The sequence below is a fragment of the Fundulus heteroclitus genome, unplaced genomic scaffold (genome assembly GCF_011125445.2).
Source record: "Fundulus heteroclitus isolate FHET01 unplaced genomic scaffold, MU-UCD_Fhet_4.1 scaffold_40, whole genome shotgun sequence".
Classification (NCBI taxonomy): Eukaryota; Metazoa; Chordata; class Actinopteri; order Cyprinodontiformes; family Fundulidae; genus Fundulus; species Fundulus heteroclitus.
Window position 1 is genome coordinate 558934 of NW_023396813.1, and position 23553 is coordinate 582486.

At 43.1% G+C, this 23553-nt stretch overlaps 1 protein-coding gene across 8 annotated transcripts in view; it reads right to left on the bottom strand.

Annotated features, from left to right (window-relative positions):
- LOC118556053 (PDZ domain-containing protein 2-like) overlaps window positions 1–23553 on the bottom strand; it is a 106813-nt gene that overhangs the window by 27136 nt on the left and 56124 nt on the right. For 6 of the 8 annotated variants that reach the window (XM_036130995.1, XM_036130994.1, XM_036130993.1 and 3 more), the window contains 3 exons: window positions 16471–16934; window positions 14252–14714; window positions 359–504 (listed from right to left, as the gene is read on the bottom strand). In XM_036130995.1, the coding sequence (XP_035986888.1) occupies window positions 359–504; window positions 14252–14714; window positions 16471–16934 (1073 nt within the window). The remainder of the gene's footprint in view (window positions 1–358; window positions 505–14251; window positions 14715–16470; window positions 16935–23553) is intronic. The other 2 variants (XM_036130996.1, XM_036130998.1) reach the window with 2 other exon arrangements.

Below are 23553 nucleotides of genomic sequence, written 5' to 3' on the forward strand. Positions count from 1 at the left end.
TAGAAAATTGTTTCAGTCAAATTGATTATTTTTGCTTTAACCCTTGATAAATGGTCAAATGATGGTGATTTCTTAACCATTCATCAAGATCTCCTATCTTTCCAGTAAATGTTACCGCTGTAATTGATGTAGGTATCAACCAAAATTCTGAGGCTGAAAATCCTGAAAGAAAGATGAAGTTAAAAACACATTAATCCTTCTTGGAAGGCATATTCCATAGATTAATACAGATTATTTTTATTGTGTCCTTTTGATAATATTCCACGAGAATCTGGCATATTTGATCATTTTCTTAAGAAAAAATTGGTATTTTGCATATGCAAAGAAAAATCTAAAAATGTATTATAATTATTAGTACCTGTGAATAGCGCCCCCCTTCTCTATACGAGCAATAATGATGCCATGGGAAGAACGTTTGGAGCCACGTCCCCCTGTTATCTGGATGCCAAGACCCTCATTACCCTTCACCATATGCATCTTCCAGATGTGGCTGCCCTCTCTGGGCTAGAAAATACAGAAAAACAGGAAGAAAAAAATCCATCACACAAGAGGGAGACACAGTAAATAAAGTATAACTCACGAACAATTTAATGATAATACATTTTTATTTTAGCCGCCTTTCAAAACACTCAAGCACACTGTACATGTAAAAACAATAAGTGGTCAAAGCAACATTGTCATAATTAAAAGAAACAACACAAACTACACACAGGAAAGTAACAGAAAATCATAATGAAAAGTGAACATGTAGGTTTTGAGTTTTGATTTGAACAAGGGTAAAGACTCTGTCTGCTCCCCATGGTGCTAAGATGGGCGGAAGGAACAACGAGGTGAGTGGTAGAAGAGGATCTAAGTATGTGAGAGGGAGTAGAAATTTGAAGTAAATCAGATAGATATTTAGCAGAGAGATTGTAAGTAGGAGGATTTTGAACTGAATTGTGAACTTCACAGGTAGCCAGTGGAGCTGCTGCAGGACTGGGTGATGTGATGAAAAGAGGGGGTTCTAGAAATCCTGCGAGCTGCTGAGTTTTGCACTGCCTGAAGCTTGTGAAGGGATTTTTGAGGAAGACCGAAAAGAAGAGTAAGGTTGTTAAAAAAAAAAAAACATAGGAGAAACCTCAATTTTTAATTAATTGAGTTGATGCATTATTTATTCGCCAATGATTTATACCCCCCCCCCCCCAGACTTCCCGCCCACTTCCGACCCCACACAAATAATCACAATAATAATATTAATTAAATGTGGGCGGGACCACATGACCCCCCCCCCCCCCCCCCCCGGGTTGTCCGTGGGGGGGGGGGGGGGGTTCATAAATCATTGGCGAATAAATAATCCATCAACTCAATTAATTAAAATTTGACAGAAGGTTTCTCCTATGTTTTTTTGTTGTCAATGTGAGAAGAGAAGGACAACGTACTATCAAGGATGACACCCAGACTCTTGACCTGAGGTGAGGGTACGGAGTTGTCAAATGAAAGGGAGAAACTGTCAACTTTGGATAATGTAGATTTGGTTACCGCTAAGAGGATTTCTGTTTTGTCGTTATTCAATTTAAGAAAGTTGGAGGTGAACCAGGATTTTATATCGGTTAAACAGGAGATTAATGAAGAAGGTGGGAGTGTCATCCGCATAACAGTGAAAATTACTGTTGAAATTCCTAAAGATATTGCCAAGGGGGAGAATGTAGATGATAAAAAGTAGGGGTCCTAGAACAGAGCCTTGGGGAACACCGGTGGTAACTGGAGAGGAGCTGGAAGGATATGACTTAATCTGAACAAACTGAGTGCGGCCAGAAAGATAGGATTGAAACCAGGCTAGGGGAGTATGAGTGATGCCAATTATATAAAGTCGATGGAGTAGGGTAGAGTGGGAAACTGTGTCAAAGGCTGCACTTAGATCAAGAAGAATGAGGATGGAAATTAGACCAGTCAGCTGCTATTAAACGATCATTGATTATTTTTAAGAGAGCGGTTTCAGTGCTATGAGGTGGACGGAAGCCAGACTGGAACTGTTCATAAAGCTTGTTGTGAGTTAAGTAAGAATGAAGTAGAGAAGTGACTTTTTTTCCCCATTATTTTTGAGATAAAAGGTAAGTTTGAAATTGGCCTGAGATTATTGTAGTTGTTGGGATGTAATCCAGGTTTCTTCACAATAGGAGTGATAATAGCAGATTTGAAAAAGGGAAGGAACAATTCCAGAACCAAGAGAGGAGTGAATGATGGTATTTATGAAGTGGAAGAGAGATTGAAGGCAGGATTTGACCAGGGCAGACGGGATGGGATCAAGTGGGCAGGTGGAAGATTTAGATTTGTTGATAAAATCAGAAATATCGGAGAGGGTTGGTAGATGGAAGTTGCAAAAAGGCAGAGTGGAGGGGTTGTATGGAAGAGAGGTTACAGGATAGGAGACAGGCACTAGTGAATTATTTTGATTTTATCATTAAAATACTGCGTTAGAACAGAATTACAAGCATCAGTTAAGCATAGGTGGGGCAGGGGGGGGGGTGTTTTGGTGTTGTTGAACACCAAAAGCACAGTCCGAGAATTACCTTCATGCGAGCCAATCAGGTTGGAATAGTAAGTGGATTTAGTTTTAGTGATTAAGTCTTTGTATTGTGTTTTATGAGTTATATACATTTCACTGTGAATTGTTAAACTGGTTTTCGAGCTGATGGCACTTAGCCAGGGGGTGGAGTGGGAAAAGGTTTTGTTGTTGGAGCAAGGAGGTTCAAAATGTAATTTAAGCAGTTATTGTATTGAGATGTCCGTTTATCCAGTGAGGAAGAAGGATCCAGGATTAAAGTTAAAGGATGTGTGAAGAGAGTGTGTCCAAGTTAATATTCTTAATGCTCCGGAATGTAAGGAGCCGTGGGGTCTTTGCTGTGAAGAGACGAGGGGAAATGTTAAATGAGAGGAAGAAATGATCTGATATCTGGAGGTTCTGAACTGAACAGTTAGAGGGGTAAGACCAGAGCAACAAATTAATTTGAGAATATGACCTTTAGAGTGTGTGGAAAAATTTGAAAATTTATCAAAACCAAAATTGTCCAGACAAGATAGGAAATCTCTGGTGAGGGGAAGGTAAAAATGAATATTAAAATCCCCCACCAATATCACATTGGGTGAGAGAGAGGAGAGGAGGGTGAGGAGATCAGTTAGTTCATTCGAAAAGTCACTATGTGGCTTGAGGGGGTGGGGTGGGGGTGGGGGGGCGATAGACCTACAGCTGATTCAAAATGCTGCAGCAAGAGTTCTGATGAAAATCAACCAGAGGGATCATATTTCTCCAATTTTAGCTTTCCTTCATTGGCTTCCTGTTAAATCAAGAATAGAATTTAAAATTCTCCTTGTAACGTATAAAGCCCTTAATAATCAAGCTCCATCATATATCAGAGCTCTGATTACCCCGTATGTTCCTAACAGAGCACTTCGCTCTCAGACTGCAGGTCTGCTGGTGGTTCCTAGAGTCTCTAAAAGTAGAATGGGAGGCAGATCCTTTAGCTATCAGGCTCCTCTCCTGTGGAACCAACTCCCAGTTTAGGTCCATGAGGCAGACACCCCGTCTACTTTTAAGACTAATCTTAAAACTTTCCTTTGTGACAAAGCTTATAGTTAGAGTGGCTCATGTTACCCTGAGCTACCTCTATAGTTATGCTGCTATAGGCTTAGGCTGCTGGAGGACATCAGGGTTCATTTCTCTCACTCTGCTGGTTTCTCCTACTGCTCTCCAATTTTGCATTGCACTGCATTGAAATGACTGTTGTCATTTTAGCTTTTCACTTTTTGCTCTCTCTCTCTCTCTTTTTCTTGAGCCGTTTCTCAATATGCGTCATTCAGCGGTCTCGTGTGCTCGTGACATGTCATCAGCCTCAGCCCGAGCACTGTTCTAATACCCGAGAACGCCAAACCGAGAACGCTCCATATCCCCGGATGTTGTTCTCGCCCGCCCTCTTTATCGAGCATGCATCAGAGCAGACTTGTGCGTTCTTCAGACTGACCGCTTGCCCAGAATGCACCGCGGCCGCAGCTTGATTAGAGACAGCGCAAACAGAGCTCACAGCGGTAAGTTAAAAATTCCCTTTTCTGCTGCCGCTGTTGTTCAAAAGTATGTTTTCAGATCGTTTGAGGCGAGAACATTATACTTTTAAGCTTCCCTATGTGGCCTGTTTACAGAGTTGGTGCGTAATTTTAAGAAAAAGTCTGACGTTTAGCGGAGCAGAGTGACCCGCAGACCTCCGAGGGAAACGGCAGCCAGGGCTGATGTTAGTCTGTCTTTAGGACACTTCTGTCGGCCAAGTGGTGTGTGTAGTACCGCTGGTTCTGATTTATTTGTTTTGTGTTTATCTGACTGACGCGTGTTGCTTTATTAACTCAATACTTACTGGAATAAATTGTAAATGTCTCCCAAGGACGACAGCAGCATATAAAATAAATAAATAAATAAAATCTACAAATGTTTTCCTATCTGAGTTTCTTCTGAGTCAGGACACGAATAATTGAGAGGAGAAAGAGGGAAAGAAAACAATAGTAATAATAGTATATGAAAAAACAGACATTTATTTTATACAAATGTTTTATCTTTGGAACAGAATGAAGGTGTAATATATTCAACAAATTATTAACAGTTACTAACATGGTTTAAAACAACGAAATAACTCATTAAGATCTTATACAAACAGACAATGCCTATAAACTTACAATTAAAAATAGTTGGTGGAATGGAAATTAATTTACGCATTATTTAATGTATTTTTCCAGGTGGTGAAAACAAAAGAAATGAAGCAGCATGTGAACATGACTCCAACTGATCTACGTTAGGTCAGGTGTAGTCATGTTCACTTAAACATGCAGCCAGCTGGAGCAGCTCCCTGTCTTCAGCCGTTGGTCATCCTCCTCTGGGTCAACCTCCTCATCCTCCTCTGGGTCAACCTCCTCATCCTCCTCTGGGTCAACCTCCTCGTCCTCCTCTGGGTCAACCTCCTCGTCCTCCTCTGGATCAACCTCCTCGTCCTCCTCTGGGTCAACCTCCTCATCCTCCACGTCCAGCTGGTCACCTGCTGCTATACTAATATTGTGGATAATGCAGCAGGCGGCGATTACTTTTGGGGCAAACGTCGGGCGGACCTCCAGCACCCTTAAGAAGATGGAACGCCACCGTGTCTTCAGACCACCAAAGGCTAGCTCAATGATGTTTCTCGCCTTGGCGTGGTGCCTGTTGTAGCATGCCTCCACCTGGACTGTACCAAAATTAAAATTAACTTGTAATTTAGGTAAGATGCTGATCTGTCTTAATCTTCTATCCAATTAATATCATCTATCAATTGTGTGTCATTGTTGGCTCTATTTAAGGACAATAAGGTAAGAGATCTTACTGGCAAGCTGTTTCCCTATAGGATGCACCACAGGCCAGCCAGCAGAGGGTCACCAGCACCTCTATGTCCTCTGGCCGTCCATGGACCTTCTGGATGGGCAGCAGCTGAAGGAGGAGGACGATGGTGGACCTGTTTAGCCTGAAGGCTGGTTTCAGGTCCCCTTCATTAAAAAATATTTGGAGGATTGGCACAGAGGTGTTTATCCTCACATATTTTGTTTCTGTTTCTTCCTGTAAATAAAAAATGCCAAATGTTACCATAATTGTTTTTTTCAATTCTCACCTTTTCACACCATAAAACTATAACTGCTTAACAAGCAGATTATTATAGTTCTCAAGAAAGAAAAGGTAAAATGTATAGTAAATGTAACAAATGGCTTCCCTTCTCTGGTATTTTTACCATTTCACTGAAAAAATGGCCTGAACTAACTGCACATAATTTATAGATTATTCACTGTAAAGGTGGACAGACATAAAAATATGTTTTTTTTTTCCTTTCTTAATCAATGCTGTAGTCAGTAGGTGCAATAAAGTAGCTTAACCCTACTGTTACTAATGTTAAAATTGGGTCTTCATTTTAATTATTTATAGAAAAATAGTCACAATTTCAACCTGATCACGTTTTTAATACCATCCTCAATGTTTTTTTAAAGATAAAAGTAGGAAATAGGCTGTCAATCTTAAAATGCCTACCAGTTGGCAATAGATGGGTGAGCAAAGCCTGCCTTCTGAGCCTCCTCTGCCGCATCAATCTTCTCCTTGCTCGGATTTGTCTCCTCAACTGCATCACCTCCTCTTCAGCCTGCTGGTAAAGCTGACCATCGACCGAAGCAACAGCAACATTGCTCGTATCGCTCATTTTGCTTCTACAATGTGCTGATTTTTAAAGAAGATTCAATCGCCTCTACAACTACAACACTTACAACTCCCCAGAAATTCCTGCTATTGCTGGTTTTATACCCACAGTTCCGTAATTTTTTTAGATATTTTATTAGACTTTTTAGAAAATAATAAAAAAACGTTTTCAATAAGATATGATGGTGTAGTGTATAAATAGTTTTGAACGTTAAAGAAATGCTCAAGCGCTGTGGGTGTGATGACGTCACGAGTATACTTCTGTTCCAATGCACAATACGTGCTGCGTGCTCGCGTTCTCGTCAAGTCCGATCTTCCTGTGTTCTTACCGAGAACAGACTTGACGAGAACGCGAGTACGGACTCACGTTCTTGTGAATTGAGAAACGGCCCTGGTCTACTACCATCTAATGTAGAACAGATTACTGGATCAATGTGAGCTTCTGTGCTTTTTTGTCTCTCTTGTTGTGTCTCTGCTCTGTCTTCTCTAACCCCCAGTTGGGGGTGTCACCCTTGATCGTCCAGTGTACGGTCGACAACGATATCTTGGAAAAGATGACCCTTGTTAGTAAGCGAACGGATATTGAGGAGACTGAAGTTGAAGGTGATGTTTTTGAGTTTGACTGGAGGCTTAGCCGACCTAGCTAGGCTGGCTAGCATGCTGTGGTCCATAGTTCCATTGGGATTACGTTGAGAGTGGCGAGTTGTGGACCAGGAGGATTTAACAGGTTTGGAGTAACTGGGATGGAAGATCCCTGCGACTCCAAACCTGAAGCTGTCGCTTCATGCTTGCTCAGTATGAGGGATTGCTGCAAAGCCATGGACAATGCAGACGACTCTCCCTGTAGCTCTACGCTTCTCCAGGAGTGAATGCTGCTTGTCGGGACTTTGATGCAATCAACTGGTTCCCTTACATAGGACATTTTTGACCAATCTGTATAATATTATTCCCCCCCCCCCCCCCAGTGTCCTGTCTAGCAATATGGCAATATGAATTGATGTCTCAATGCCAGATAGAGCTCGACAGATTTTGCTTTTACAAGTGTAGCGAACAGCTTTCGCCATAGTGCTCCACTTGATTTATGCTTGTAAATAGCTTTATTATGATTCCTGCAAGGAGAATTTCAAATTATATGGACATGACAATGGGAGAGTAAAGGAAGAACAAAAAGTGAAAGAGAAAGAAAAGAAAAAAAAAGAGTAGAGGTGAAAGAAAGAAGAGATAAAAGGGAGAGAATGATAAAACCTTCCCTGTCTGCTCCGTCACCTGGAAAGAGAGATGCAAAAAGAACAGCACAACCAACAGACATAAAGCAACAGATACAATCGAATAACACCTAGATGCCATTGCTAAATCATATATATTATTATGTAAGCTGACATGTGTAATGTGATACTTGAAAAAAGAAAGTGAGAGAACATAAATAAATAAATAAATTATAAGATTACTGTATATAAGTGAACATTTAATACCTGGGACCCAGCACCTGTGGGAGTTTGTGAGAGTGCACTAGTTTATGTGAAAATTATCCAGAAGGAAATAGCTTGATAGTGATTGTGGAGAACCGAAGACCCACCTTCCCCGAGCACAGAGGCAGTCGTCAGGGGACCCGTAACCCCGGACTCCCAAAGGGGTCCCTAAAGCAGGTCGCCCAGGAGGGGCCGACACAGGATATTTGCACCCCCCACCCCCCAAGGAAGGAGCAGAGACGACCCCGAGGAAATCCCCCAGCCACCGCAATGCCGACGCCCTCAAGAGCCGCGGGGACGAGCCCGTAGGCTCCGCCGGCAGCTAGCCCCGCTGAAGTGGTCCCGGCCATGGGCCCTGAGGGCCAGGCCCCGCGAAGAGGCCGCCGGGAGTGGGCCGGCGCACGCCCGGGAACCCGCCCCAAACCCGAAGCCAACGAATGCGCCAGAGGGCCAAGGAGCCCGCCAACGAAGTGGAAGAGGGCAGGACGTGGGGGGATAGGCTCCGCACCTAGCGGAGACTTAAGGTGTTCTTGGGAGAGAGAGCGGACCACACCCATACCTGAAAAAAAAAAAAAAAAAAAAATGGAAAACTCATTCACACCATCCCTCCCTTGTGCCCCACTCACCACACACAGGAAAAAAACAAAAAAAACAAAAAACGCTGTACACACATTCCCACATAACACTGACATCCAACACTGACCAGAGGGGGGGGGGGGGGGTCACCCCAAATCGACTATACGACTGCTTGTGCCCGACCCCCGGCCCCGGCCCCGGACCAGACGCCCCCCGGACCGGACCCACCCAAGAGGGCGGGCCAACACGACCCACACGAGCCACCCGGCCAGAGCCCCCCCTCACCCCCTAAATACCTAATAAACCCCCTCCCTCCCCCACCTTACCCTTGATTGATTTTGACTTTGTAAAGTGCCGTGAGATGAAATGCTTCATGAATTGGCGCTATATAAATAAAATTGAATTGAATTGAATGGAAGAGTCAGCGAGATCCGCTGTGCGTATTTCCGGTGGGGTAGGAGAGCAATACCAGGGTACAGGTGTAAAGATGCCAGCGGAGGCTCGGTCAGAAGTGAGCGGATGCGGAGGAGCTCTGTTGCGGTGTACTGGAATAGATCAAACCCAGGACGGAGAAGAGGCAGCATGAAGATCAAGATTATTATGGTCCAGGTGAAAATCTGTGGAGGCCACATCACTGGCAGCAGCAACTGGACTATTGTGGATAACTCTGCCACTCTGGATAGAGAGGCAGGTAAGCTTACACTTTTGCACGAAGAAACTTGACGAAGCGGGAGGAGTACCGATGACAAAGTTTCCGATAACATAGCTCCCAGCGTTGGGTTATGGAGGATTGTAGAATTAGTCTGTGAAATTATTCACAAAAGTTGGATCAACAGAGTAGAGTACAGCTGTCGGAGAGTAGCGGCGCCAAAAATTGCCCCAACTTCTACTCAACAGGGCAAACAGTGATGTGCTGAGAAGATATTTTGTGTCCAGAACATAGTTTTATTATTTTACTTTTTGGATTCAAAAATAAGATTTGTCCTGTTTCTTTGAATTACTTGGCAAATCTGACATCAACAAACTGTTAAATCATCTGAATTTCAGAGCAATCTCCTTTGAATATACTTGAAGCCTTGACTCTGTAACACAGGGGTGTCAAACATACGGCCCGCGGGCCGGATCCGGCCCACCGAACAATTTAGTTCCTATATTGTCCACGAGGGGCGCTGTGTTTTAATTAGCAGATTAAGCTTCAGGTGTGGAAAAATTTCTTAATTTCTTAATTTTTATCTGTTTGATGTATTTTGTCATGTAGGACAGTGTTTTTTAAGTTCCAAAAAATGTCAATAAATGTTTTTCAACATTGTATCTGTCATGGTTTAGTTTTGATTCGGCTTTGGTTTACTATTATTCTCAGTTTTTCCACCTTGTTTGGGTTTTAGTTTGTTAAATTTTAGTTTCCTCCTTCCCTTCCACTCAGCCTTCACTCCACTCTCCTTGCAGTCAGTCACACCTGTTAGTAATTATTCAGTCAGATGCATTTCACCTGTTAGTCTTTCTATTTAAACCTCCCTCTGCCTCACTTTAGTGCTGGTCCATCATCGTTCTTCACCCTCTCCATGCCAGTCCTCGGTTTTTTGCCTTGGAAGATTTCATTGCCTTCTCATTTAAGGTCAGTCCTGCCAGTCACTCTGAAAGACTTTATATTATGCTCCTAGTTCCTGGAGAAGCTCTGCCTTAGTCCTGGTGTTTCCTGAGTACTGCTAACCTGACTAGCCACTCTGAGAAGACTCTGTTCAATGCCAAGCCTTCCAGCTTCGTTGGACTCTCTCTCCAGGCTGTCAGCTCCTGCCTTCACCTGCACCCCTGAGCCTCTGTAGTTCAGCATCTCTGGTTTCACCTCTCATCAATCATCTACTATTCAATAAACCTCTCAAACTTTTGTCCTGTGTGTGTGTTCTGAGTTCATCGTTAAACAAATCCTGACAGTATGGACCAGCCAAAGATGAACTCAGACACCACATGGGACTTACCTGCAGGGGCTGACACCCCGGAGATCCGCGCATACCTGGATATGTGCGAACGCCTGAGGAGAGAGAGGTATGCCAGGATGGCTTCTGCCCGGGACCCTGCACCGCCGATCAAGGCCGACTCCACTCCCCAGGTGTTTTACGTGGGAGTTGTTACCGCTACCCCAGAGCTCGAGAAGAGAAGCCGCATATCCATCCATCGCCTAGGTCACCACCTCTATGACTCGCAGCTGGCCCCCCGAGTAAAGCTCGATGTTCCATCTAACAGAGCCCCACACGCAGAGGAGGACCAGCTGTGGAGTTTTTATTACGGAGACTGGGACGAACTTCTTCCCCTTGGGCCTGCAGCCGCCCCTCTGACAGACTCTGTCTCCCCGTCTGGCTCCTCCCGGCTAAGACGTCGGGCACTCCGACACGTTAAGGCCTCTGAGGACCCGCTGCCGCTCAAGTCCCGTGAGGGGGTTCGGGAGGATCCGCCCTCTGAAGCCCGTAGCCCGGCAGCGCCCGAGGTAGCCGAGGATATGGTTCCGCCTCCACCCGAAAGCCCCGCTCTGCCGGCCGCCAGAGAACCCCGTCAGGCCCTGCCAGCTGCCGAAAGCTCCGCTCTGCCGGCCGCCGAAAGCTCCGCTCTGCCGGCCGCCGAAAGCTCCGCTCTGCCGGCCGCCAAGAGAATAGATCCGCCGGCCAACAAGGATCAGCCCGAGGCCTCCGAGGGAGCCGCCCTTCCTCAGGCCGAGGCCTCCGAGGGAGCCGCCCTGCCTCAGGCCGAGGCCTCCGAGGGAGTAGTTTCGCCTCAGGCCGAGGCCTCCGAGGGAGTAGTTTCGCCTCAGGCTGAGGCCTCCGAAGGAGTAGTTTCGCCTCAGGCCGAGGCCTCCGAGGGAGTAGTTTCGCCTCAGGCCGAGGCCTTAGTTGGTGCTACTCCTGTTTCTGGTTCGTCGTGCCGGGGTCGTCCTCCACGACGGCCGCACCAGACTTTCCTGTTCGGCCAGAGCCGCAGACTGCGGACTCCGGGCCGCTCGACTTTGCCTCATCGGGGCCGCCCACCACGGCGACCGCCTCTGACTTTCCTGCTCGGCCGGAGCCGCAGACTGCGGACTCCGGGCCACTTGACTTTGCCTCGTCGGGGCCGCCCTCCTCAAGGGGCTTAGTCAGGCGATGCTGCTCCGCCGCCTGCCTCGTCCAGGAAGACCTCCACGAGGACTCTTGCGGCTTAGCAGCCGTCTTTGCCTGCGCCCTTAAGGCCAGTGCTTTCTATTTTATTTTGTTTAAGCTCGGCTTTAGTTTTAAGTGATTTAGAATTCCTCAGTTTAGAATTATTTAGGGGGTTCTTTGTTTTCTTAGAGTTCTTAGTCTCTGTTTTGCTTTTGTTTTTTCCTGCTCTGTTTTAGGGTTCTAGATTTTGCCTTAGTTTTCTAGCTTTGCTTTGCTTTCTCATTATAGCTTTAGTTCTCTGCTCTTCACGTTAGTGTACTTGTTCATGTCCTAGTTTTCTTGTTTTGCCTTAATTTCTAGTTTAGCTTTAGTCTCATAATTCTGCTTTAGTATTTTGTTTTGACTTAGTAGTTTTTTGCTGTAGTTTTTCTTTGTGGTGTTATCCCTGACCTAGTTTTCTGGTCCAATCAGTTTGATTTGACTCTAGCCCGCCATCCGTACCTCCCTCCACCCACCCTGGGTTGGTGGTTGTTTAATCTGTTAGGCCGTCCGGAGACCGGCCTTGAGGGGGGGGGGGGGGGGGGGGGGGGGGGGGGGGGGGGGGGTAATGTCATGGTTTAGTTTTGATTCGGCTTTGGTTTACTATTATTCTCAGTTTTTCCACCTTGTTTGGGTTTTAGTTTGTTAAATTTTAGTTTCCTCCTTCCCTTCCACTCAGCCTTCACTCCACTCTCCTTGCAGTCAGTCACACCTGTTAGTAATTATTCAGTCAGATGCATTTCACCTGTTAGTCTTTCTATTTAAACCTCCCTCTGCCTCACTTTAGTGCTGGTCCATCATCGTTCTTCACCCTCTCCATGCCAGTCCTCGGTTTTTTGCCTTGGAAGATTTCATTGCCTTCTCATTTAAGGTCAGTCCTGCCAGTCACTCTGAAAGACTTTATATTATGCTCCTAGTTCCTGGAGAAGCTCTGCCTTAGTCCTGGTGTTTCCTGAGTACTGCTAACCTGACTAGCCACTCTGAGAAGACTCTGTTCAATGCCAAGCCTTCCAGCTTCGTTGGACTCTCTCTCCAGGCTGTCAGCTCCTGCCTTCATCTGCACCCCTGAGCCTCTGTAGTTCAGCATCTCTGGTTTCACCTCTCATCAATCATCTACTCTTCAATAAACCTCTCAAACTTTTGTCCTGTGTGTGTGTTCTGAGTTCATCGTTAAACAAATCCTGACAGTATCATCACTGTGATCAGTTCTTAGGCATAATGCACAAGTAAATGTTTAACTGAGTAAAAGTATTGTTGAAATTGCACATACTTTTCTTAAAAACGCTGAGGTTATTCATAATATATTGTGTAAAAGTGAAATGAATTTAATATAAAAATCAAGTCCACTTTTATTAGTTCTATTTAATCTTGCAATGAGTTAACTCGTGTGGCCCTCTTGAGATCAGATAAAGCTGTATGCGGCCCCTCAACCAAAATGAGTTTGACACCCCTGCTGTAACATGTAAGATGCAATATGACCTGAAACTTAAAAACATCCTGGAACTACCATTTATGGTTTAATTATTGCTTAATATTAATTATTATTTAATTATATAATTATTGGGTGCTTTCTTGCTAAAACACACACATTTCCTTGTTTAAAATATGAGAGGACCATGCCTTGACTTCCATTAATTCCATTCATTTTCATCGCTTTCTATGGCCTAACCCTGACCCTAACGCTAAACTCACCCTAACCTTTACCAGTACATACCTAAAGCTAACCCTCGTCATGGTTTAGGTTTTGTTTGTTTACCTCCAGCCTTCTTTCCACCCTAGATCATCTCCACCTGTTACCACTAATTAAGTTTGCTCAGCCAACCTGTTCACCAACCTATAGCTACCCTCCTCAGCCAACTCATCTCTGCCAGAATGTCTCTCTCTCTATCCAAAAAGTTAAAAAACAAAACAACTGGACATTTTTCCCGAAGTTTGAAGACATTTTGCTTCCCATCCAGGAAGCTTTCTCAATTAAAAACGTCTGGAGTAGTGTGGAGTTCCAAGCTTTATAGTACTGCCCAACAAAAGCCTTGTTATAGGCTCTGGTTCAATTTGCATGTTATCTAAGCCGTAACAAGGCCTTTGTTCTCTGTCAAATAGTGAGGGATACATGGGTTGTAAACTCTTTCTACATGCTACGTATACTGTTCAATGTTATTACAAGAAGTTAACAATTTTGTATGATGAAAAGATTTTGTTAGTTTTGAAGCTGGTAAACGTTAACCAGTAACTAGTTAGAACCCGTAGCAAGCAACCCCACAGATTCTAGTTGATCACCCAATAAAAGACAGTACAAAGCTATCGGAAATATAGAAACTGAACAGGGTTGATTCATTTTTTATTTTTTGGTAACAGTATGTAGTTTAAATTTTTATTTCATTCTAAGCACACCCTGAACCTATTTCTAGACAATCACAGGGTCAAATAGAGACACACGAGACAAACAATGATGAACTCAAGCACAATTCAAAATGCTGAGTTTATGACATCTAGATTTTGTTTGTGGAAGATAAAGCCCAGACAGATACATCCAAACTGTGCACAAAAAGAGCACAGCTGAGGATGATGGTGGGCACCTTGGTGTGAGGTGATATTACACCCCTGTACAGTATCTAACTATATCCTATCTAAATCACATATGATCCATCGGTATACTTTTCCTGGGAAACTGAAGATAGACCAATCAGTGTGTTTTTATTGATAAAATTATTTTCTGTTGTCTCTTTTCTTCTGTATAATAGCCTAATTAAGTGAGTGATTAGTATCATCCCTTGTGTGGTTAAACGTAGGCACAGTATGTCATGAGTGTGTCTCACCTGGGTTGAAGCTTGACTGGGGAAGGAATGCATTTTGCGTTCTAACATCTGACTCTGACTTCTCCCAGGCAGAGTTGCAACAGCTCCATTGTATGAATGAATAGTTCTTATCTGAGGAGAGGCGTCTTGGCTGCAATCTGAGTCCTCCAGTGGAGGACTGACTCCTGCATCGTTAGAAGGAGAGGTCCGGTAGCAGCTTTGGAACTCTGATTCAGCATGTTCCCGATGGTCTCGATTAAAGGATAACCGAGATATGACACCAAACTTGCGTGTGCGTTTGTAGTTTGCCAAATCATTAGCGACAATGTCCTGCTGCTGGTCCTGCTGGTTTTCCCTGCGGTCCATCCTGTTAGGAATAATGACACTTTCCCTGTGACAAGGAGGGGGGGGTGCCTTTCGCTTGACTCTGCGCAGAAGGATCAAATAGATGCAACCACCATTCCAGCATTGGTCAACCAGGTAGCTGTAAAAATAATAAAAACCAGATGCACTATTTACAAAACTATTTTGTATGGATTTGTTGCCAAACACATACATAAAAGATAAATAAATGAAATTTAAGTAGAGCTTCATTGTTCATTCAAGAACGAATGGGCAAGCTGTTGGAAAGTTGGATGGAAACAACTAAAGTCAAATGCTGACTCGGTGGCTACAGTGGGCTGAGTGCTGACGGTATAGAGAAACCAGCGATCACACCACTGATATCTGCACCCCATCACCAGTTTCACTTTTGTCAGCAGTGTTTAAATTAGTTCACCAGCAGCATAAGAGGGAGCAGTTCAAGGGGCTTTCTGTTCAGAGAACTGTGCTTCACGGAGCACATCATCTTGCACAATACTTCTAACTAGATTAGTGCGACTCTCTCTTAATAAGGTTGATATTGTTACAGTTGGAAACTAAACATTTTGTAAAAAGCCAGAGATCTCCTTATTTTCTTGAATTTATTCACATCTTTTGTTGTTACCAAATGATCGTTGTTACCAAATGATCATTTCAAATATTATGAAAATTTTTTATTTTTTCATAATATTTGTAATGAATAGGACTGGACTGCTAAACTGTATTTTGTTGACTGTGCAAGGGATCAACTCCCCCATTAAAAGACGTAAAATACAAGCATACTTTAAGAAACAAAACACAGATATTGAGATATTGATATAAGAGACACATCTCACTGATATTGAACATTTAAAGTTAGGTAGGGACTGGATTGGCCATGTTTTTTATTCTTCATTTCCATCCAAAGCTAGAGGTGCAGCCTTGCTTATTAATGAAACCCTCAGATTTAGGTTAAATTTCACAGAAACAGAGTGACTGGACAGATTAGATTTGATTTTGTAATAAGTACAATAGGACTGTATTTATGTCCCTATATGGTCCAAATTTAGACAATCCACAATTTTTTGATGATTTGATTCTGAAGCTGGCAACATTTGAAGCTCAATGTATTTTGGACGGCAATTACAGCCTAGTTCTAAACCCATCAATGGATCGCTCTTCTTCTGAAATTGTTGCACTGACTAAGTCTGCAATGGCTTTGCAAAAATGGATAATTTTTTACTGCCCAAATTTCCACGGGTGCAATCAGAGAAGGATGATATTTGGAAACCAGACCCTGACCAAAAAAAGAAATATCAATCTTGATGAAGGGGATTAACTGAGTGACCACCCCCCCCCACCGCTGCTAAGAATGCTATCTCTATTAGCACTAGACAGCAAGATATTTTAGCAGAAGTGGTCCATCTTGACTTCTGCTAAAATCATCTGTCTTGTCTGTTTAAAGTGCAACAGAGAAGTTTGAACAAAGGCTGGCTTGATTAATGCTCTCCAAATATATAGATACATCTAAGGAAACAGAATAGAGTGAATTCACTGTAACAGTTTATACTACACTATACTCTATACATAGTGACTGTTACAGATGTCAGAGTTCTGAGTTCTCTGTTTGTGCTTGCCTCCACATGTGTTGAGAAATGTAGGAAAATAAAACTCTTCATAGACCCCCCCGTACAAGTACAAGCAATATGTGGGCGTGTTGATTCTGAATCCCATTGAGATTAAAAACCTCTTTTTTCAAGGGAGTCCTAGCCAAGGGAGTTCTGAAAAATACTGAAAAGGTTGTAAAGTCGATTTTTTTTTTAAGTCGAAAAGGCTGTAAAGAGTTTTGCTTAGATTGTACCAACAGTGTAGTAACTCTGATGTGTTTTTTAAGATCTTACCTGGCTCCACTGACATTTACTCCCACCATCAGTTGTCCATTTACTGACAAAAGTTCATCTCTGAGTCTGATACATCTGGAACAGGCTGCTGGGCTTTGCTTTTTCACCTCTGTCACCCAGATACAGCCCACGTCAATGATGGGGCCCTGCTCTCTCCTTTTCCTTGATGATCCCTTTTTTCTGATATTAGGATCCCCAAAAATAGGGATGTTCCCAAAGCTCAGGCCAAAATCAACAGCATCACCTGCAGTTTTTCTAAGGGAAACAGCATGAACTTCAACATCAAGTCCTTTGGTACAGGAGGATCTTGTTGCTGAAAGAGCCATGTCACACTCCATAAAATTGAACTTAATATATTCCACCAACTTCTGAGCGGCAGCCAGACACAGGGGCAAGTCATCCAACTGAATGCTGCCATTGTTGCCACACAAACTGTCTTCTTCTCCATTGCAATACTCTTCATCCTGGAGGAGGTAAAAGAACCAAGAAATCAGTTTACTCAGTCAAAAACATTTCTACCTATAATTTTAGACAGACAGACATTTTTAGTACCAACAGTTCCAGAGAGAAGTTTACATATACTCATATAAAAATTCTAACTTGTAATTAACTTTTTTCAAAATCAGGAAGATTTTGAAAAAAAGTCCAGGTGAAGGTAAATGTCTCCTGGTGAGTCTCTCATCACCCACCGGCCTTTTAATTTGACCACAGGTCTTGGGAGAATCATGAGAGACATTCAATTCAAAACTACTGTCCTGATCCCAAAGGGAAATCAAATTTGGCAGGAAAGGATCTCCTAAACCGGTTTGTGTTACAGTAGACCTGGAGAAGCCTCTGACTGAAGACAGTATGTTGTTATATCCTCCTCAAGAGTTTGTTAGTTAATGAATTGATTTCTGATAATCAGATTGATTTATTTTGTCTCACAGAAACCTGACAGCAAGAAGACTACGTTAGTATGAGTCAATAATGAGTCAACTCCCTCCAACTATTTAAATTTCCACATTCCCAGAACTAGGGGAAGAGGAGGAATGAATTTGGCCAGGCATTGCAGTCATCCGCAGGGAAACATTGGGGAAAAATACAAGCAAACTATACGGGCAGAGATGCAAACAGCGCCACCCTCCTACATGAGTTTCCTGTGGTGGGAGATCAACAGGTTGAGTGGAATGCGGTAGCAGGGGCAGCGCGCATAGTTTTCCGCTGAAGGGCGGATTACGGACATTTGGGGTCCGTTAAACAAAAACCGGGGGAAGATGTAGATGAATTCAAAATTAGGTTCCAAGAGGATTTTGGATTCCACAGTGGTATACCCGTTGAAGCAGGAGATGACACGCCCTATCAGCAACGGCTGAAAAATATGTTACTAGGAGGATTTCACCCCCACATTTCACCTCATAACATTAGGAACATCAAATGTTGCTACCATGATGGAGCATGTTAGACACGCAGAAAAGCATGCAATAAATGGAGGGGTGTGCCAGGAGGGGGTGTGCAAATCTTTTGGGTAGATCCAACCCCAGAACCACAGGAAGTGTTTGCGTTCCAAGCCTCCGGACCACCTCGAGGGTGCGGACACCGAGGAGGTTTCTGAGGAGGATGGGGCGGCCTTCGAGGCCGAGGAGGAGGTTTCCAACAGAGGCCACAAAAATCCCATAAAGGGTGTTGGACATGTGGGGCACTAGATCACTGGTCCAGAGAATGCCACAAACAGACTCAACATTCTCATCACAGAGGTAGAGGACGAGGACACAGGGGTGGACCTTATAATGAGGAGTGACTAACTTTAAAGAGCGAGAAACAGGTTCATCTGTCAGAAATTGTAAATGTGTATTCTGTTTGGGAGCTCTTAAATGCATTAAAAGAAAAACCCTACATTGCACTAGCGTTGAAAAGACAGCCAGCCACATTTCTTTGCGACTCTGCAGCGCAAAAACATGTGTAAAAGATAATGTGGGCCTTAAACAATTAAAATCACCAATATTTGTGAAGTCAGCAAACGGTCAAACAACTAGATAGTGGGTGTCAAAGGCCATGGCAGTAAAAGACCTACAAACAGGAAAGAAATTACATGCACAAGTAGTAATGTCACCAAATTGCCCCATAAACCTTTTAGGATGTGATTTAATGGGAAAAATTAGGCATTGCAATATTCCCCACCAAAGGGGGAATGAAAGCTGTACGGGTTGAAAACATTTATGTGCTAATCCAAAAACTTCCAGTTTTCTACGCGCTGCATTTGCCTTCCCTGAAACAGATCCCTGAAAAAAAGTGAACTCCTGCATTCATGCATGAAGCCCGAGCTATGTTAATACACCCCCAGGGTAAAACTCTGCTCGCAGAGTTACAATGAATGTGTGCCAAAGTCCAGACTTACAGTACGCAAAACAAGAAAAAAAAAACGGTGGTTTTAATGACTAAAAACATGTACACAGATGGAATATCATTCGCTGCAGCAACAGTTTTATTGCCACAACCTGCAGCGCAAATGTATAATCTGCCCTGGGTGCCACACTTTTCTCTGTTCAAAACCAGGCAAGCTGAATGGAGAGAAACAGCCCCAGGTTGTTTTTTGCAGGACAAGCTACAGACTTCTAGCCACACCCAGAGAAGGCAGGGAGGTTTTATAGCCTCGGCACAGCATTGTACAGAAAATCTTCTGAAGTTCTATTTGACTCTGAGCCCCAAGTCCATGACTTGCCCTGACCAGCAACACAGCCAGATTCACCATGCATCACTGAACCTCCTTGTTCCAGTCCAGAGAGTTGATGGGAAAACCTGGAGGATGATTCAAGACCTTTTGTTCGGTTTTGTTAATGAGCAGTTCAAACTCGTGCTCTAAATGTGCCTGATCCACATACGTTGTTAAATACATTAGATCCTGACAGTAAGTTTTTACTGTGATTGACTTAAGCAACGCGTTTTTCTTAGTTCCTGTCCACCCAGACTCACAGTTTTGGGTTGCATTTATGTTTGAAGGGAATAAATACATTTATATCAGACTACCACAGGGATTTGCTGACAGCCCCACTATCTTCACCCAGGCAATTTTAACGTGTCTGGAAAATTTCCACCCAAGCCAAAACAGTCAGATCCTGATTTATGCAGATGACCCTTTAATTACGTCCAAAACAGAGCAAGGCTGTAAAGAAGACCCCCTGCAGATGCTCATGTATCTTGCAAAAACAGGAAACAAGGTCATTAAAGATGAGCTGCAGCAGGTCAGTTTGGAACCTCACACTGCTACTATGGTGAGCAAGGAACGTCTCTTATAGGTTCAGAAGTGTTATTAAGCAGACGACAAATAGCTCCACCAGCGTAAAGACAAATATGGATAAGAAATGGTACCACACTTACAGAACAAGGCATCTAATTGTGTGTGTAACAAACCAATCCTTCCAAAAAAGCTTCCAAGCAGCAGCTATTTTGAGCCATGGGCCTTCCCATGTCTCAACAGGAGGGATGTTACAACTGCATTGTACAACATATGGATTTAATTCTTACTCAAATTTTTTTTGTAAAGCATGAAATGCATGGAAGAAACAAAGAGACCATGGCCAGACTGTCTGGACCTAGTTAAACTGTACATGAGAATCACACCAACAAATTTTGTTCTGACCCCCTTTGAAATAATATATGGCAGACCTTATAAGTTACTGTTGTTTATGACTAGGGCTGGGCAAGTTAACGCGTTAATTTCGCGTTAACTCATTAGACTATTAACGCCGATATTTTCTTTAACGCGCGTTAACGCATGTTGCTCACATGCTTTTATTTTGTGAAGGTCTGTTGCTGCGGTGTAGGGGTTTGAATCAGAACAGTAGGTGGCGATAATGCGCCAATAACCTCGCTGTCAGCCAAACCTCGGATTCAGAGTAAGAAAGGAGCTGGCTGAAAAAAACAAAGCCGACATGCGGAAAGCGGTGTTTCCCGCAGGAATAGCGTACCGCGCACGTGACGTCACCGTCTCAAGAGCAACGCCCCTTTTGCCGCTTTGGTAGGACATACAGGTAGAGAACGCCCGTAGCAACCAGCTATTACACGCACAACAGAAACAGCGATATGACCGACTTTATAGCCGTTAAACTTTCGCATGACGATGTCCCAGGCGCACGGATTACTGGCTGCACTGTCGAAGAACACACCAACCTTCAGCTCAAACGATGGCTTGAGTGTCGAGGGCTTAAAAAAACGGAAAACGGGCCGACTTGAACGAACGGTAAGCTTTGGTTTTTTTTTCCTGCGCGGCGATCATGGCGTCCGTCCAGGGATCGGTATATGTTTAATGTTTGTCTTATTTGAAATGTTTTTGAGTAAGCTATCCTGGTAGCAGGGTATCATGTTAGCGCCTGCTACCATGATAGCCTGCTACCATGATAGCCTATATGCTATCATGGTAGCAGGCGCTTCATTATTAACATGTCGGCCACCAAAATACTCTTACCTGTTCACTACTTGATGTCGCTGGAATTGGGTCAGGATGTTCTTCGGTTGGGCCCTTTCCTCCGACAAAATGCTTGCTACATATGTACGTGAATTTGGTAACTTTTTCCGGGTTGAACTGTTGTGTAGGCCGACCGCACCGGTGAACCCAGCGCACACATTTCTCCTTGGCAGTCTTGAAGAAAACATCCTTCATATGCGGCCGATCAGCGTACCTCGAGTCGCTGTTGCACGTTCCATAGCAACAATGTTTAAAAACCATGGTTTTAGATTTGGAAAAAGCAGTCGTTTACCGAGTAAAACCAAGGGTAATGCACGTCTCTTTTACAGCGAAACAGCGACGGACTATGCAAGCTTGTCCTACTGCGTACCACGTGATGTAACGTCATCGTGACGTTCTAAAAATAGCTCGCTCGCGGTACGCTATTTGCTTAGGCGAGGCGGTGAGTTGGCGAACGGAACAAGTTTTGTGTGGAGCGGAGCGGGGGGGGGGGTCTGCTTAGACGCCGTCGGTGAAGTCGCTTCTCGTTTCAAAGTATCCATGTGTGTTTGCCTGTTTTTCCCTGCCATTCACTATATGCACGCGAGAAATATGGGGTAAGAGAGCTTTCTAAATAGATTTGTACATAAAAGGATAGTTGTGTCCATATCAGTCAGAAGTTGTGCATAACAAACATTTGTAAACTCATAATAATTTAAATCACATTCAAAAGATACAACATACGGTTTAAATAGTTACAACTTCAATAACTAATAAATACAAATTTCAAGTTTAAATTTGTGCTTTACTCTTTATGAACACAAACAGCAGCGGCTGCTTGAGAATACGGATTTTTTCTTTGAGAATACGAATTCACAACAGTGGTCTGACGTCACGGTTTCCAAGGCTGGTTAATGGAGCACAGAGTGCGAAGATAGGAGCCGCGCATGCGCTCTTCAGACTGACCGTCTCTGAATGCACCACGGCTGCAGATTCATTCCAGACAGCGCAGAGCTCACAGTGGTAAGTTAAACACTCCCTTTTCTGCTGCTGCTGTTCTTCAAAAGTACGTTTTCAGATCGTTTGAGGCGAGAACATTATACTTTTAAGCTTCCCTATGTGGCCTGTTTACAGAGTTAGTGCGTAATTTTAATAAAAAGTCCGACGTTGAGCGTCTGTGCCAACTGGTAGGTTTTTTAAGACTGACAGCCTATTTCCTACTTTTATCTTTAAAAAAACAACATTGAGGATGGTATTAAACATGTGATCACGTTGAAATTGTGACTATTTATCTGTAAATAATTAAAATGAAAACACAATTTTTATATATTAGTAACAGTAAAGGGAGTAGAGTTAAGCTACTTTGTCTAACCTTCACAGCATTGTTCATTAAGGAAAAGTTATTTCTGTCTGTCCACCTTTACAGCGATTAATCTATAAATTATAAATCAGTTAATTATTTCAGTGAAATGGTAGAAACACCAGAGAAGGGAAGCCATTTGTTACATTTACTACTATACATTTGACCCTTTGTTTCTTGAGAACTATAATAATCTGCACGTTAACCACATATAGTTTTATGGTGTGAAAAGGTGAGAATTGAAAAAAACAATTATGGTAACACTTGGCATTTTTTATTTACAGGAAGAAACAGAAACAAAATATGTGACGTTTGCCCAAAAAGTAATCACGGCCTGCTGCATCCTCCACAATATTAGTATAGAGGCAGGGGACCAGCTGGATGAGGAGGTTGACCCAGAGGAGGACGAGGAGGTTGACCCAGAGGAGGATGAGGAGGTTGACCCAGAGGAGGACGAGGAGGTTGATCCAGAGGAGGACGAGGAGGTTGACCCAGAGGAGGATGAGGAGGTTGACCCAGAGGAGGACGAGGAGGTTGATCCAGAGGAGGACGAGGAGGTTGACCCAGAGGAGGATGAGGAGGTTGACCCAGAGGAGGATGACCATCCAGCGGCTGAAGACAGGGAGCTGCTCCAGCTGGCTGCATGTTTAAGTGAACATGACTACACCTGACCTAATGTAGATCAGTTTTAGTCATGTCCACATGCTGCTTCATTTCATTTTTTCACCACCTGTAACAATACATAAAATAATCAGTGAATTAATTTCCATTCCAACTTTTTTTAATTGTATGTTTGTAGGTGTTGTCTATTTGTAAAATATGTTAATAGAAGTTATTTCTTTGTTTTAAACCACGTTAGTAACTGTTAATTTGTTGAATATGTTACACCTTCATTCTGTTCCAAAGTTAAAACATTTGTCTAAAATAAATATCTGTTTTTTTTTTCATATATTGTTACTATTGTTTTCTTTCCCACTTTCTCTTCTCAATTTTTCGTGTCCTCACTCAGAGGAAACTCACTTAGGAAAAACATTTAAAGAATTTATTTATTTGTAGATTTTATATTAGGGCTGGACAATATAGAAAAAAGCATATTGATAAAAAAAATGCATATTGATGGATAGATAATTATCAAAAAGATTTAAAACCTGGCTCTTATAATATTGCTAAATGACTTAATTTTAATATATCACACACAAACACTCAATCCCAAATAAATTCTTATTTACCCAACATTTTTAACCATAACTGATTTTTTTAAAAGAAAAATAACTCAACTTAAGAGACCTGGGTGATGTTA